This window comes from Alligator mississippiensis, chromosome 1 (genome assembly GCF_030867095.1).
Source record: "Alligator mississippiensis isolate rAllMis1 chromosome 1, rAllMis1, whole genome shotgun sequence".
In the NCBI taxonomy this organism is placed as follows: Eukaryota; Metazoa; Chordata; order Crocodylia; family Alligatoridae; genus Alligator; species Alligator mississippiensis.
In genome coordinates this window covers 143,504,519-143,522,329 of record NC_081824.1, presented here as the reverse complement: position 1 = coordinate 143,522,329, position 17,811 = coordinate 143,504,519, and the positions used below count along the sequence as shown (strand labels likewise).

At 43.2% G+C, this 17,811-nt stretch overlaps 1 protein-coding gene across 4 annotated transcripts in view; it reads left to right on the top strand.

Annotated features, from left to right (window-relative positions):
* The window catches only part of RPS6KA2 (ribosomal protein S6 kinase A2), a 534,307-nt gene that overhangs the window by 420,900 nt on the left and 95,596 nt on the right, over window positions 1-17,811 (top strand). For all 4 annotated transcript variants that reach the window (XM_059714848.1, XM_059714854.1, XM_019479851.2 and 1 more), the window contains 2 exons: window positions 4,211-4,248; window positions 5,131-5,273. In XM_059714848.1, coding sequence (XP_059570831.1) covers window positions 4,211-4,248; window positions 5,131-5,273 — 181 coding nt within the window. The remainder of the gene's footprint in view (window positions 1-4,210; window positions 4,249-5,130; window positions 5,274-17,811) is intronic.

The window sequence follows — 17,811 nt, the reverse complement described above, 5'->3', positions numbered from 1 at the left end:
CCAGCCCAGGGCTGCTCTACCCCAGCTCGAACTACTGTGGTTTCGGGGACATTGTGAAATCCTGTGCCTGGGAACAGTTGACTTAAACTCCAATGCTGTTTGTGCTGATCAAGTCACATTAATTGCACATGTAGATATACCCACTGATAAATAAAACCATGGTACAGTGCCTTAAAGTTGTAGGATTTACAGGAGTCTTGAAAAAGGAGACAAAGGGCTATACAATGTGTTGCTGCAACTGGTATTTAATTTCTCATATTGATTATGCCATAGTACTATAAGTCACGAAAAACAATTCAGATGGCCTAGTAAAATTTTAACTTCAGTGGTTTATGCCAGATACTCTTCCATTAGATTACCATATTCTATCCTTGCTCTTACTCCTTTGATCCCAAAAACCAGTTTTGTTAATTTTTATTAAAATATGTGTGAGGACAAGGGCGCCATTGTCAGACAGTCCACTGCATATTTTTCCCCCTGTTCGTCCTTGACAGTGCAGCCTAGTGGCTGTTTTAACATTAGTTCCAAGCCATTGCTATGTACTGTTCAAGGGACATGGGAATATGAAAGCCATGGGTCATGTAAGGAAAAAGTAGCATGCGTGTTACAGTACCAAATCAGCTGCATACTGTTGATGTCTCTAGTGAGAATATTAGGGTGGTCTTGCTGTCCTGCTCTGCAAGTAGGTGGTAGCATGCCTGCAATCACTACAGAGCTTACAACCTTGGATTTCTACTATGGAAGGTTTGCCCTGGGCTTCAGGGCAAAAATTTCAGGGGAGGGAGGGGAAGGCAAGGGGATTTTTTTTACTCTCTTTCAGGGTCAAAACTCTGTGATTAGTGCATGTGTGCTTCTGACTAAATCACATGGATGATGGAGCTTATGACTCTATTCTCTACTTAAAATGGGATCCTCTTGAAAGGAAGCAGTCACTAGGGCATGTTTAAATATGTCCGTTACACTGCTAGATTAAAAAATCATGCTGCCTCAAGGACATGGGAGGGAGTGTGGAGGAGAAGCAGCTTTAATTATTGAACAAATAATAGTGACTCAGCTGTTAGCCTTTATTATTGAATTATACACAGTAAAAGCCTGTTCCCTGCCTGCAATAGCACTACAGAAGATCATCCATTTTTAATTGTATTTCAGTGCAAAGACAACATCTTAATGGAGTAAGATGCTAATGCTAGTACATGCTAATCTATCAGTGTTGCTTCTATTATGCTGTCTTTTAAATATGTGTTAGGGTGATCTGAATGTTTCAGAGTATAAAGCCAGATAGCATGACAGACTCCACACTTGACAGGCTTGAAAAGAGAAAACCGTTTCATCTGTTTGTTGATTAAAAGGACACCAATCTCATTAGGGCAACAAACATAATATACTGAAAAATTGCTCCAAGTCACAAGTCTACCTCATTCATTTCTGTTTCCAAGCTAAAAACTAAGGTGATCAGGAAAAATTATCACAGAAAGGTCATAGTGTCCCTCTGAAACAGTGTCAGCATGGAACAAATGTACGTACCCCCGAGATCAGCTGCAAGACTAAAGTTTTACATTTGTTACCTCCATTCTGCCAAAAAATACACATAAGTGTAGACAGCTGTGCAGTGTTTTCCTATACTTGAATTCATTAAAAAAAACAAAAACCTCTCCACTTTTTCTTCACAAATCTGTTTGGAATACTGAAATATTTCACAATTGCCTATAAATAGAAATCATATTACGCATTGCTGGGAGAAAGTTATCTTCACTGATGAAAATATCTGTTAAACAATACACACAAACATTATCTACTAAATGTGGGCAGGTAGCAAAAAATGATTTAGTTGGACTGGAAAGAAAGTTTAGGTGGCTGGGTGACTGGATTTCATGATGGAATATGGCTGGGATACTGGGGTTAAAACATCCCTAATAGCATGAAAAGAGGAAGGAAGACATCTTTAAAAACCAGAGGCAATCAGGGACTACCAATTAAATCTTTTCCAGGAAGTGAGTCAGCAATTAGATGAAATACTTTGTGTTATGCTTTTCATACTGTAAAGATAAGTTAGAAAGCAACACAGCCTAAATGAATCCTTTTTGCAATACCTCCCTTCAAGATGGCAACATTTATTTCCTGAGTCTGGAACTCCTAAGGTATGCATAAATGGTACAGTATTAACTGTGTTAATCAACAGATGAGGCTCAAGGGAATAGGATTAGAGTGGAGCAATACGAGTAATGTTTTTCCATCAGAAATGAGTATTTGGGTCGGTTGAAGTATTCTGAAAGTTCATTTTCAATTCATCCGATTAAATTTTCAACTGAGGAAAATGAAAAAAAAAACAATGGGAAAAGTTGAACTCTATGGCTAGGGACAAAAATTACACATAAACCACTATAATGACTGATTGGAAACCAGTTCAAATCTGTAAAACAACAGAAATTCAGTGCGCATAACCTACTTTCAAAATGGCTGAAACTAGTTTAAGATAAACCTGGATGGATGTAGTATCAGACTTAAGTGACTTAGGTCAAATCAGTTTACTGAACTTCTGTTCCAGATTCCCTCCAGATTCAAGTTAACTCATAGTTCCCCAGCATCCCAGGAGGCTTGGTACCTCCCCTGCAATCCCTCTCACAGGGTGGGTGGGATAGCCTTGGCCCAGCAGGGAGACATGCTCTAGCACCCTCAGGCTTCTGGCCTGGGCCACTGAAGATATGTGGCTGCATTTCTGGAACCAAAAGTGAATGTCTGTTCACTTGCTTATCAGTTCAATTTATGCAACTTAGACTAACCTGTAAAGATTGAATCAATTCAGCCTCAGGAGTTTTGACTGTCTGTACTTAGCCTACTTATTTAATCATTTTTAAACAAAATATTTTGATTTTCCTTTCATTTTTCAATTGAAATATGACATTTTGGCTCCAAAGTTACTTTAATTTTAAAAGTTTAAAACTCTCCAAAACTATGACCTCTCCCCACTGTTTTTTCTAGGTTTTTGTTTTGATGGGAAAATTAAAAAAAAATATTTGGGGTCAGTGTAGAAAAAATATTTCCCTCCATTCTTTGGTATTATATGGTACCCTCCTTTTACTGATCTATTACACTGTGCCCATAGATCTATCTGTTGCCTAAATCCTACTTGATAAAAACACCTTCTCTTAAGTACCTGCAGCATTGAGAGTATTGACAATACCTGCCTTAAATCCAAATTTTTTTATTTATTCATGGAAGTCTGTATGTCTTTTTAGTTTTTGTTTGTTTGACATTTAATAATGATATACCCAAAAAGTGGGTGGGGTCCTCTTATGAAATGCATCTGATCTTAAAAAGAGGGAAAGTCCACTTACTCTGCACTTCCTGGGACATGACTACATTGTAGTTGTAAAGCAGCTGCAGATTAGTGTAGTGTTGCCTAAATTACCCATAAACTATACGAATAGCAGTCCAGCCACAGCAGCTTAGAGCTCAAGAGCAACTAGAAGGAGAAACTGTGAGTCTGTTCCTGCAGACCTTGGGTCTTTCTGAGTGCATCTGCACATTCAGTTAATGAGACATTATAAACTCTAGAGCTGTTTCAGCCAGAGTCAGCTGCTCCCAGGTGCAGCTTTTGCACATACCCTAGACAGCAGCAGTTTGAGCTGGGGCAGAGCAGCCCTAGGCTGGTAGCAGGCTCAGGGGGTCAGCCCTGAGGCCCGCATGGTGGCGTCAAGCAGTGGAGGGGTTGGCTGGGGCACAAGAGTGCTAAAGTGCACAGCCGTGTACAGGCAGTCCCCACACTTTCGCTTCCTTGTGCCCCACTCAGCCCCTGTCACTGTCCACACATGTGTTTCGTCTTACTTATTTACTCTGCCATAAGATACCAGCACACGTGTAGACAGTAACGCTTTACTGTGAAGCTAATTAGTAAGTCTACATTAAAGTGCACGTGTAGATGCACCCTCTGGGCTTAATTTACATGGACTGGAAATTCCCAACCAAATGTTCAGGGTATTTCAGTGCATCATTGAGGCTCTTTGTGCAGCCCTCACAGGTTATTCATGTTTTAGGCAAAGGAACTCCAGAGGATTTTTTTATTTTAACTTGGAACTAAAAATACAGGCCACTATGCATGTGTCTGATTTTTATATATTTCCTTACTTGCCTTTATTTTTTTTGTTTTGTTTTGTTTCTAAAGTATACCATGCATCTTCCTAATCCTGTTTTTCTCTCGTTTGCTTTCCAGCATCCTCCTAGACGAAGAGGGCCACATTAAGATTACAGGTATGTAAAGAGCAGTGTGTGGTTACTGCAACTTGATTTGTACAAGCCTGCCAATCCACTGTACTGTGTACCATGTGTCACTTTCCCTCAAGCTGTGATCTTAGGTCACTATTTGGAAAAAGGTTGCAAGAGAAATTTAGGTGCAACAAGAGGTGGTACTGGTAATTCAGTAGGTGGCCCTTTTTCTTCTGGTCATTGCTTCATCCTTCACTTGCATGTAGTAGGGAAGTTTGCATTAAGATAAAATGTTGCAGGTAAAACTGCGCTTCTGACCATGACTTCCAGCTTCAGCCTTCTAGTCCATGAGTCCTTAAAACAACACACCTTCCCATTATGAATTTTAGTTCCAGATGAAATCTTTCAAATTGTTAGACTAGAAAAGATGTCATGAATGGAGATGTGTGTTGCATTGTGATATTATAAGGGTATTACTTCATGTTTGTCAATTTGTGATTATTATATTCTCCATGGTACTTTATTTGCAAAAAATCAGTTGTTATTCTCAGTGCCCAGCTCCAGTCCAGCTTGTACAACAACATTTTGTTTGTTTAAATTCTCTTTTCTATCTCAGGGCCATATCTTCAGGAGCAAGTGGGAAAATGATATCACCCACTCTATAGTGAACATCCCCCAAAGTGCATGTACTAGCTGGCAATATTGCTCACACATAACCATGTCCTGTGCAACCTCCAGCTTCCATTTTGGCATTTATGTACATGTAAAATATTTTGTAGACAAACATGGCTTTCACATTCTTCACTTCCTGCTATAAGCTGTTTCCTTTCTCATTAACAAAAAAGTGCTGTTTAAACTTAACTTGATCATTTCTGATTGTAAATCAAGACCTAACCAAATTCCTCTTTTTTTAAAACATATGTCCAGATTTTGGTCTAAGCAAAGAGGCCATTGACCATGACAAGAGAGCCTATTCTTTCTGTGGAACAATAGAGTACATGGCTCCAGAGGTGGTCAACCGGCGAGGGCACACACAGAGTGCAGACTGGTGGTCCTTCGGTGTGCTAATGGTAATGGTGAATTTATACTTCTTCTCTTGGTGGGAAAGGGGAAAAGCAGCTGTTTTGATTTTTCAGTTTAAGTAGCAACACTATCAGCAGTTAGTGGATTGCATATATGGGTGGTAATTGCTTGATCATTCGCATGGCATCAGCAATAGGAAACTAATTACTTCAGACATCATATGAGATGACATTTGGCCTCTAATTTTTCTCTCTTTCCTCCTGCTAATTCTCTCATAAAATGCTTGTTATAATTGATTACAATAAGCCATTATTATAACTGTAGTCCAAAAGAAAAAAGCAGGACAAGTGCAGAAAAATACAAGCACCCTGAGAACAAATAAAGTAAGTGTTTTGTTATCTACTGACTCGGTTCCAATGTGGAAGCAATTTCCCACAGTAGGAGCTGTCAGAAGGATGTCCCTGACCTCTCAGGGAAACCCAGCAGGACTCAGTTTCTGCAGCATTTAATCTAATGCTGGGCAGTACTGAGAAGAGAGAGATTTACATGTTCTTTGGTTTGATTTCTAATGATTTAGGTGTTCTCATAGGATCTTCCTTCATAAGAACCTAGCGGGATCAGTTTTTGAAAAATGCACCTTCAAAGAACCAAAGTGTCCTTGGCCAGCACTCCCTATTCCCTTCCCCCTTCCACTTCACCTTGTTTTTTGCCACCCACATTATTTTTGTGTTAATCCTGGAAAAGGTGATCAGCTTTGTACGACACCACACTCCACTCAAGTCCCTACTTGAGGAGACTGCAGCATAGCATAGGGATGCCTGGGCCAGCTTTTAAACTAGCTTAGTTTGCAGTAAGCAGTTTACTTACAGCAGCATGGAGTTCAGTGTGGGATAATTTACCCTGTTTCTGGGGTAAATTGCCCTCTTCATCTGTGTTTTGCTGTTATGTAAAAAGAGCACATTTTAGAGGGCATTCATTTTACCTTGGTAGTTCTGTGTGCAGTTGTGCTTCCCCTTCACTTTTCAGTTATTGTCTCAATATCAGTAAAACTAAAGCTTTCAAGTGCTAGTTTTGACACCAGACATGGTGAGTTTTTGTTAGTGGTCTGTGGGATTATCTGTTTGGAGTCATATTATTTTCTCTGCTAGAAATAGGCTGACAAAAGGTGTGTCTTCTTTCTTCCTCTCTCCCAATCTCTTATCATCGTGTTTGATTATGACCTCTTTGGATCTTTGCTTTCTTCTTACTGTTTGCTGAAGGTATTTCAGGATGAGGTATGGGAAACAGAATTTTAAAAATCACCAAGTCACAAAAGAAAGAAGTCAATTTAAACAGACCTTAGGAACTGCTAGGGTAGCAGGTATCTTTTGGTCTTTTGCTTATCCTTTCAAATTGTCTAGTTATTAGGATTATGTCTGCCACCTATCACATAGTGGTCTCATACACAAGTGTATCAATTGGCTCAGAGGAAAGGGATTCGAACTTCAGTGGCAATTGTTTCTTACAAGATATTGAACTAGATTATCAGGTTGAGGGTCATCTTTCTGTTGTTTCTTAAATATTTATTGCCTTTACACAACTGTTTAGGGGTCAGCTGTATAGACTGGATTCATCCATATAGAAGCTATATCAGCTGACTTTTAAAACATGGAAATAAATGGAAAATAAGTGAAAATTAAAAATGGTTCATCAAAAGTAGACTAACTTGATGTCTTTACTTCAATAAAATAACCAGTTTTTGAGGCAAAAGAAATGCAGTAGAATCAGTTTCCCTAGAATTTCATAAAGTACTTGATATAATCCCACATGGAATATTATTTGTTAAATCAGAGGGGTTGAGGGATTATTGCAAGTGTTGTCTATATTATCCGTACAGACTTTGAGGGTGGGGGGTAAATAATAAGAATAGAAAAGTGTTGTTTAAGCTAAAAAACAATGTTGACACACAAACAAATGGATATAAACAGCCCTGAATTAACTTATATTGGAAACAGGGTTTCTATCCACTGGAGGAGTGAGGTTCTGAAATAGGCTTCCAATAAGAATAGTGAGCACAAACATTTAAGATGGAGCTCAGTTGGTCTATGAAAGATATTATGATATGGCTGTCTAAGTTATAGGAAGAACTAATTGATCTTGAGAAACACAATATTTGAGAATGGGTTGAAATGTAAGAATACAAGGTGCAAGATCACACACTTAGAGAATGATAATAAAAATTTATTCTAGAAGTTGGGAACTCAAATCACAAATGATTGAGGAAGAGAAATATTGGTAATCACAGGATATCTGTGAGGCACCAACATCATCCCCACTGAAATGTAATCTTGTAGCAGTCATGGTATTTCAAGTAGAGACAAAAAATAAAGTGTTGATGCTATTATAAAAGGCTCTAGTGAGACCTCATCTGGAACAACGTGAACTGTTCTGGTCAGCCGTGTTCAAAGCAGATTAAATGAAATTCAAGTAGGTGCAAAAAAGGATTACTAAAATGATTAGGAAAATGGGAAGCCCCTTGTCATCTAGAGAAACAAAAGCTAAAATATAAGATATGATTGCTGTATACAAATGCATCAGAACACTTACCACTGTGGAGGAAGAAGAACTATTTAAGTTGAAGAATGACATTAGCACAGGAACAAAAAGGTATAAGCAGGCCATGAATAAATTTACCCTGTAAATTAAAAGAAGGTCCCTACCCATTTGAGTAATGAGATTTTGGAATAGTCTTCTGATGGGAGTAAGGGGAACAAAGACACCTAACTAATTTTAAGATGGAGTTTGATAAATCTGTGAAGAGGATTATATGACCTGATGCCAGTAGTACTAGGGACTGGACTCATGCCCAAGGAGAGCCTTTCTAGTCCTGTGGACCTATCACATACCTGCTGTGGCAGGCCAGTAGGTGGTGCTCCTGTGCTGAGCCACCCACCTCACTGCAGCTGACCACCTTCCAGACTCCAAGCGCCTCCCTGGGGGCACCTCACATCTGGCCGACACCCTTCCTAGAGCACACGCACAAGCCTGGGGGTAATACTGCCACCACTCACGAGTCTCGGTCTGTTAGTGGCTCTGTGCCTCATGAGATACACAGGCTTTATAGACCTGAAGGGTACTCGACCCACTGGAAGAACTTGGGGTGCTTCCCTTGGTCTGAAGCACAAATAGTGGTCTCCCTTAGTCAGCCGGACCAAGGGGAGCCTAAAGCATACTCTAGACCTTCTTCCAATAAGCCTTCCATGCTAGGTACAGAGGAGAGCTGATTACAAGGAGTAGGTTTGGAAGAGGGCACAGGGTAGAGCAATATCAGAGAAATACCTTAGAGCAAATGGGTTGACTGGATAGCCTTTGATTACACATCTATGTTACTGTAAGCTATGTATCTGGTTAGATTTTAAGGAGCTTACTCACAAGTATCATCCAGAAGCTGACAAAGCTTTCCTCTGGAGGCAGGCAGTTCATAGTGTGTCCATGTGTTTCAAGAGAGAGAGCGAAAGAGCTGAGCTACTCTCTGTGTCTTCATCATGGCTGTCACCCCTTTTCCTGGGTGGTCTTTAACTTATATAGACCTGATAACCTTATTTACCTGATCCAATGAAGGCCAGCAGCTGTTGGCTGCCAGCCAACCAATTTGAAATGTATCACTGGTTGCCAGGTAGACTTGCTGGGTCTTTAGCTCCCCTCCCAGTCCTGATGTTATTGCTTAGGATAATAGGGAGTTCAAGCACCACCCCCCCGCTTCCCAGGTGTGTGAGGCCAGTCACATAGGCAGAGCGAGCAGGTCCCCTCCTCCCTCAGGAGTGTATCCAGCTCAGGTTACAACTCAGGGTTACCTGAAGCAGATAGGGGCAGGGGTGCTTGCCCTCTGCAGTGACCATGGTAACCAAATTGTCAGATAAGTAATAAGCCTGATAGCAGAGTTTGGGGAGAGACTGAGATGGCATTCTGCCACACCTGCTACCTAAATGATTTTTGCAGTTAAATCCACATTTTTGAACTTCATTTACCAGTTATGGTTTGCATAATTTCAGGGCACATTTTTGTTCCTTTATAAAATCATTCATTCTATCCTAAGAAACTTTCTGGCCATTTGGATGCAACTCAGTTCATATCCCCAAGTGATTTGAGGTATTTTTTCCTCTTTCCCCTTCTCCCCCTCTCTTGCAGGGAACCTTTGCCCTGTTACTGAGAGAAGACTCGGGGATAAGCAAAACCTGTGAGGGCCTTTTAAGAGTAGGGTCTTTGTGGCCTGAAGGGATAAGAATGCAGACAACAATGTCACTAGGGGAAAGCCCTTGGAGGCAAGCAGCCATTGGGGAAATGGAGACAGACTATCAGAAATCATCAACAACCCTGCCACAAGTGTAGTGAATCCAAGCAGGGCTGAAAGGGCTAATAAGGGACTACTGTGCTTGTGCCAAGTGATAGGACGGGTTTGCTGGATGGGGAGGGATGTATGGTGTAAGAGACTTGCCAGCGGGGTTGCTCTAGCTCTGGCTGAGGAAGAATAAAGATCTCCCAGGCAAGCTGTTGTAGAGCCAGGAGTTATGGTAAAGGCAACCCTGACATACAAAGGCAAGAAGCCACTTCTTTTGTTCTCAGTTCACCCAGGGTGGGGATAATTTTAATTCAGGTTATTCTTTTTATTGGGAGTACCTTGATGGGCTTCATTCTTTTGTTGTGATAAGCATAGTAACATTCAGAGGACCAGTTTGTGGTTCTTGGGTGGTTAGGAGGCCATGCAGGGGCACCAAAGAGGCAGTTCAGGTTTGGCCCTGCCAGGGTCAGTGTGTTATAGACAGAGAAAGAGGATAAGAGGGAGACTGGAGCAAGCAGCAATCAAAAAGACTAGAGCCTGAGGCCTGAGAAAGAGGCGGAGGCTAAGAAGCTGGGCCACAGCACGTGGGCCTAGGCTCAAGGCCTACAGCCAGAGTGACCTGTGGACCAAAGCGCAAAGGACTGGAGCCTGAACAGGAGAGTGAAGGATAACACAGTGGCACTTTGTTTGGCATGGGTGTGGCTATAGGGAAGGATGGAGGTCATGACTGGAGCCCTTAAGGATTGAGTTTGAGCCACTACAGTCATGAGTAGGAAGTATCACCTCTTTGGTTCTATTTGTCATGCATCTGCTGATGCATGATAAAGTGCGGTTAGCTTTGCTAATAACATCATTTGAGCCTTATTGTCATTAAATTATTCTCATTAATTGACAAGGCACTTAACAGACAGATGAAAAAAAACAAAGCTCCTTTCCTGAATAGCAGGCTATCTGAAGGTGTATCTACATTGCACAACACTGTGTCATGTAGTCCAGATTTTGAAAAAAAAGATATAGTACATTGACATGAACCCTACTGAAAAAGGTAAGCAGGGTAAATTAGCCCAGCAGAATGCAGTTATACCACTACTGGTACCTGAGCTTTCTTGAGTATCTCAACATGGCACTGCATTGTGCTTTCTGATGAGTGACATACCCTAGACAAGGGCTGTCAAACTCATCCCATGTCCTGGGATGGGTCCAGACAGCATGGGATTCTTGTGGGATAGAACTGGCCAAGGGCATAGAATGGCTACGGCAGGACTGGAGGGGTCAGCAGTGGGACCCAGAGGGGTTGGCTCTTAGGTACCTACAGGTATCCACAGGCTCTTAGATACCTAAGTGGTGGGACTGAAAGGGTTGACAGAGTCACGGGCAGCTGTGACAGAACTAGAGGGGCCAGTATGGCAGCCACTGTGACAGCAGCAGTGGTAAGGCAAAGGGCTGCAGCCTGAGGAAGTCTGTATTAGCACAGCTTTTGCTTCCCCTCCTGCCACCAATGGCATTGTCAACTTGGGCCTAGGGGCTCTGGATTCTGATAAGCCCTGCATTCTAGCCATGCCCCCAATTTCCAGGATCCCATCAGTAGACTGGTGGGCTGGATCCCACCCATGGGCTGAATGTTTGACACTCCTGCCCCAAACAAATACACCAGGTGTCACCAAAGGAAAAAAGGTTGGGGGACAATGATAAATCAGTGCCAAATTTAACTTCTGTAAGCTGTACCACTGGACTAAGTGGTGGACTGCTGTTAATTCAAAACTGTTACTTCTGGCCCATGTTTCAGAAGGCCTAATTATCCATATTTCTTGTTGACTAAGTTATGGGTGCTCAGTGCCTCTGACAATAAGGCAATAATTACTTAAGTCTGGATCAGTGAAATTAAAAGCTTCTATCTCATATGCCAGTCTACACAAGAGCTTCTGAGCTCCTTTTTACATGCCTACTTTGGGAGTAAGTCTGTGCCTTTTCATGATCTGCCTTCAGTAAAAGTAAATTTTATTTGCCACGTAGATTTTTTTTCTCTGTCTTCCATGTAATAGTAGAGTCTCCTTGGTCTCCTCTTCAGGGTATTGACTAATCTGAAACTTTTTTCTCCCCCTCCATCTCTCTTTCTCCCCTGCTTCCCTCCCCATGACTTAACATGTAACTGGGGTGGTACGCAGAAAGGTACCCCCTTTCCAAATGAAGGGGTGGTCAGCGGGTGCAGGTGTGCTGTGGGAGGTGTGACTGCCTAGTTGTATGCAGCTCCCCTCTTCTTCCTAAAGAGCAAAGAGCTGGGACACTCAATAAATCTTACCTATGTACAGGTTTAATATTAAAAAAGTATTTATAATTTACAATCATCAACTCATACATACATACATACACGCCCACAAATCACCCAAACACACTCTGATTAAACCCCAAACCCATGCATATGGCTGGTTCCCAGTGGCCTTTGGGTTAGACTGCAGCCTTGCCCCTCCTACAGGCTCAGGGTGGGGGCAGGTTCAGGGGCTTAGTTGACAGGGTCAGTAATCAAATGACTGACAGTGATGCGTCAATAGTGAAGAATTAGTATAAGAGGTTACATGGCATACAAACACATTTGCATAAAATACTATATATGATAAATACCAATACCAGGCCAATACCAATACCAGGCACACAGCTGAGCCCAATGAAGAAATGACAACCCGGTGAGGAACCCCTTCGCCCAGTAGAGCACCCTGGACTCCACTCAGGCTACTAAACTGACAGGGCCCCTTAACCTGGGAACCCCCTTAGCAAGCAGGAGCCCTCGATCCCTTGCTGTACCCCAAGGCAATATGTCCCCCTCCCATCGGGGGCTTTCCTTCCATCACCCATAGCATGGTGGGCTCTCCTCCCCTGTGGAAATCCCTTTCCAGGGGGACTCATGACTCCCTGTAGGCCTGATGGGGCCCAACTCATCTCCGGTGTGGGGGAGGGGGGAGGTGTCTCCTCCCTTTGTGAAATGACCCTAGCTGCCTCGTGCAGCTTTCCTGGTGTGTCAGCCCACGCTCTGCCCATGCACTGTCCTGTGCACCAAAGGCCCTTTTCCTGCCTCATGCAGGGTTGGGGACCCATGCTGCCATGTGCAGTTGCCAGGGCCCCTTCAGCAATATGGCTCTGTGAACCATCCTGTGCACCGATGGCCCTTTTTCTGCCTCATGCACGGTTGGAGACCTGCACCACCTTGTGCAGCTGCTGAGGTCCCATCTGCTCCTGGACCCTCCATGCCTGTGCACCATGGCCCCTGCACCGTGCTGGAGGTTGGAGACCCATGCTGCCCCATGCAGTGGGTGAGGTCCCATTCGCTCCCAGACCCTCCATGCACCAGGCTGTGCACTGTCGCTGCGGCTCCCTCTGTGGCGGGGCTGGGATGCAGCCGCTTGCTGCTCCCGTCCCTGGACACTACTGGGGCAACTGCTCTGCCCCGCTTGTCAACTCCACCAGCTCTTCATCAGCCCTCTTCATTGTCCCTCACTGAAGCTGCCCGTCTGCTGGGCACACTCCCTTTTTATCCCCTCTGGAGGCTGTGCCCCCAGTTTGAGACTGGACCAATCAGAAAGCAGAGGGGTTAGTTCCCCCTCTGGTCTGTCTTCTCACCTTGCCCCTGGTTAGGGGCGAGGCAAGCCTATCCCCTTACCTTTCCTGATTGGTAGGGAGGGGGAGATGCCCCACAAATCACTCTGAGCCCTTTCAAGCTGGTGAGCTGGGGTGCTACTGGCAAGCCTGCCACAAACATTGGAAATGACCTGCAGAAAAAAGTTGAAGTTGAGATAGGGAAATCAACTGTAAGCTGGTGCTTAAGCCTTTGAGTGCTGCCAGACACCTCAGAGAAAAGCAGCTTTAATCACTTTAATTTTTTCCCTTCTAACAATTAATAGACTGGAACAGTAAAAAGGGATTTCTAGATGCTAAAGGTACAGGAGGATTTTCTGTTTCTATCCCTTTCCCCTGAGCATACCTATTTTATGCACTATTTTCCTTGAACCCTCAGTAACATGCCCTGATAGAAGAGCTGTGTCTATGATGGTCCAAAGATCAGATATAAAGAAATGATGTCCATATTCTGGTTAAAATATTCCTTAAAACATTTTACAGAACACAAAGCAAATATGCTAGTTGCTGGGGTGTATATATACCTTAATAGAAAACAAATATGAGAGCCATAATATTGATATCTGAAATCTTGACCAAGAGGGTGAGAAATCCACTCTCTGCAGTAAATTCTAAATATTTGGGTGAAGAGAGAGTAATGAAATAGTATTTATCTTAACACTCACAACTGCCACTGCGTCGTAGTACCCAGTCATCTCATCTGTTATACCATTGACCTCAATTCGCAGCACATGGTAACAGGATAAAGAGGAATCAGGAAGATGCTATCAGCTCCCTGTCACCCTACTCTCTCAGGCATAGGGGAGAATCAAGCTGTATGCTATTCCGTTACTCTATTACAAAACACATAGGAGTGTTTTGAGGACTCATCTAACATCCTCTTAAAGGATGAAGGAATGTGCAGAGTATTATTATTATTTACTTGTATTAGATAAATAATCTTACCTGATAAGGATCGAAACCTGGTCTCATTAATCAATAAAAAATTTGCTACTGACTCCAAACTAAGTAGATTTTATAGATATTAGGGCTGGAAGGGACCTTGCAAGATGATTGGGTCCAGCCCCCTGCCCAAGGGGCAGGAAGTCAGCTGGGGTCAGATCACCATAGCAAGGTAAGCATCCAAACATTTCTTAAAGGTATCCAGAATAGGTGCTTGCACCACTTCTGAGGGAGTCTGTTCTAGACTCTGGAGACTTGGACAGTAAAACAGTTGTTCCTTATGTCCAGTCTAAAACAGTCTTCCAGCAGATTGTGACCATTAGATCTTGTCTTCCCTGGCGGTGCTCTGGTGAACAGATGTTCTTCCACTTCCTGATGCACCCCCCCTTATATACTTACAGGCTGCTACCAAGTCACCCCTGAGCCTTCGCTTTTCCAGGCTGAAGAGTCCCATGACACTCAGCCTTTCCTCATAAGGCCTGTTCTCTTGACCTCTAATCATTCACATGGCTCTCCTCTGAACTCTCTCAAGCTTCTCCATTTCCTTTCTAAAGTGTGGAGCCCAGAATTGGATGCAGTACTCCAGCTGCTGCCTCACCAAGGCTGATTAAAGCAGAAGAATGACTTCATGGGTCATGCTTGAGATGCATCAATAGATACAAGACAGAGTTTTATTTGCTTTGCTAGCTGCAGCATCACATTGGTGGCTCATGTTCATCTTGTGGTCAGTCATGACCCCCAAGTCTCTTTCGGTCATGGTGCTAGTGAGTGTAGCACTGTCGAGCCTATAAGTATGATGTGGGTTTTTTCTCACAAGGTGCACCTTGCATTTCTCCAAGTTGAATGTCATCAGGTTTTGATCCGCCCACTTTGTGAGTCTGTCCAGGTCAGCCTGAATTGCCAACCTATCCTTTAGTGTGTCTGCACTTCCCCATAATTTGGTGTCGTCTGCAAACTTAGCCAGTCCACTTCTGACACCCCAATTCAGATTATTTATTAATATATTAAAGAGTACTGAGCCTTGGGGGACGCCACTGGTCACCATGTGCCATGTTGACTCAGTTCCATCAACTATCACTCCCTGGGTCCGATCATGGAGCCAGTTCCCAAGCCATCAGACTGTAAGGTTGCCGAGGCTGCAGTTCTCCAATTTTACCATGAGGACATCATGGGAGACCAAGTCAAAGGCTTTTTTGAAATCAAGTAGGGTTTGCCTCAACTTCATGCCAACATTGCTCTCTGACTCTTTTTGGTGGCAGACACTTAGAAACAGAAACAGTAGCTCTTCTGCTGTATATACTGACTAGTGTCACTGTTATCATAAGGTAATCCAATGCGTGTTTCTCAAAACAGTCTTGTTCAATGAAACTATAAATCTGCCATCATATCTTGACTCCAATATCTTGTTTCACCCAGTAGTCAATAGCTGATTCTCTTTTTAGTAAATGATGGTGCCAGGCTTAGCTCTGTTTACATACAGGTGCGATGAGGGATGCAGAATTGTGAAAGGGAGGCATTTGTTATAACCAGACTCATTTTATTTTCCCTTTTCCTGACTTCCATTCACTCCTAGGAACAGATTCTAGACCTCTAGTGTGGCAGGAGTAGCCCCCTCTGGCTGGCTAGCCTGCCCCCACTCTAGCTCTTCTAAACCACCACCAAAAGTCTCACCTGCCACATCTTGATAAAATAACCAATTATGGACATGACTTCCAGAGCCTTGGAGTTAATGTTTTCCTATAGGGCTCCACCTGTTTATACTTGTCTGGACCGCATCTCTCTTGGTTCAGACCTACTTAATCTAGCTGCTACCTTTAGTGCTAGGCCTTGTCTCCTTGGCGGCAGCGGCATGACTGGGGATTAAGCCCCTGGTCTAGCCTTGAAGGGATTAAATTTCTCTCTCTCTCTCTCTCTCTCTCTCTCTCTCTCTCTCTCTCTCTCTCTCTCTCTCTCTCTCTCTCTCTCTCTCTCTCTCCCCCCCCCCTTCATGTGTGGTCTTCTTTCCTACAATAAGCTAAGCTTAGAGGGTGCTTTAAGGTGCCTGCAGTGCAGCCTCCACCTCCCCTCCAAGCCTCTACCAGTTCTCTAGTCAAAAGGAAAAGAAATGCTTGCAACCACTTCCAGCTAAAATACCACCACTCCGGGCACTCGCCAACAAAACTAACATCCATTTAAAACCCTGCCAAGAATAAAAAGGAAACCACAAAAAATAAATCTTCTCTTCCCTTTTACCCACCAGGGCTCCTCTTATTGAGCTCCTGGGTATCAGTGTCTTCTGACTGGGAGTCCTGCCTCCTCCCCAGCCAGGGCTAGAATGCCCCTGTAGCCTGAGGGTAAGTCTTCTTATTCCCCAAGCCCCTCCACTTCCAGCTAGCCAGATCTATTGTCTGGCCTGAGTACAGGGGTTGATTATTAGACCCTGCAGCCCTGCTAGTTGCCTTTCCTTTGGATGCAATTACTTAAGCACTTGGCCACTCCTTAGGGCAGAGCTACTGGCCTTTGCAGGGGCTGTATCCCTTTCCCTTTGGCTGCTTGCCACCTGGGATTTCTCTCTGAAGGCCCTTGCAGCTGCTTTTTTCCTCCCATAAGCTCCCTTTTCTCTGGGCCACAAAGGCCCTGCTCTTAAAGGGCCCTTGACGGTCCTGCTGGCCTCATAGTCTTCCCCCAGTAACAGGGCAAGGGCTGTCTGTTACACCTAGATATAGTTCTGCTCCAGTGACATTACTGAAAGCTTTTCATCAAGGATATCATTATTAAGTGATTCACCCGAAGAGTTAAATAGTTGTAGATATATCTGGTCTATTTGTTGCTGCTTTGTGAGAGATTTGTGGAACACACAACACAATTTTTGATCCTGGTGGATTAGCCTGTTTTTGAGATTGTCATCAGTCTGTTAGAAGGCCAGGAGATGCACTGGTCTCTTCTTGTGCTCTCTGGTTGATTTACAGAGCAGTAAACCTTCAGGCAGTTGTGGATGTCTAACTGTGAGGGAAAGCCTGTACCAGCCAGACAGCCTTATGTGCATGTGGGGGAAGAATAGTCATGGGTGTGAATGGTGACAGGTTTGGAGACCACGGATAAAAAAAATGTGTCTACACAGTGTGATAAATACATAATGAATAAAATGAAATCTTTTTTTTTGTTTTAGAATGCACTTACAACATCTGTGCAAGCAGACAAAACTACTTCATATCTTACCAGGCTGTTGGCCAGAAAGAAAATATTCTGTTCCGCTATCACTTTTACTTAAAACTTAATCGTACTACAAAATCTTAAATACGAAGCACTGGACAGTGTACAAGTACTTATTTGAATAGATCAATACCAAGAATCAAATCTAAGTATAACTGTACTTCCATCCCTGTGGAAGTGAATTTGGATTTGTATACCACCTGCTATGTGAAGATCTTTAAGCTATTTACAAGCACTAATTAGTTATGTTTCACACCATGAATATTAACTCTGTTTTTTCCAAATGGGAAAAATGAGATGCTGATTAAGTGACTTGCCCAGACCTCATAGGCAGTCACTAGCAGAGCTGAGATCACAACCAAGGAGTCCTGACACAAATGTTTCTCTCTCTGAAATCATGTGGACTCAGGTTTGTAGTGCAACATTGAACGTCACCCCGAGCTCACAATATTTCAGCAGACCAGGCCTTCAAGTGTTTGTGTAGCCTATTCTTTTCCCATCTTCTG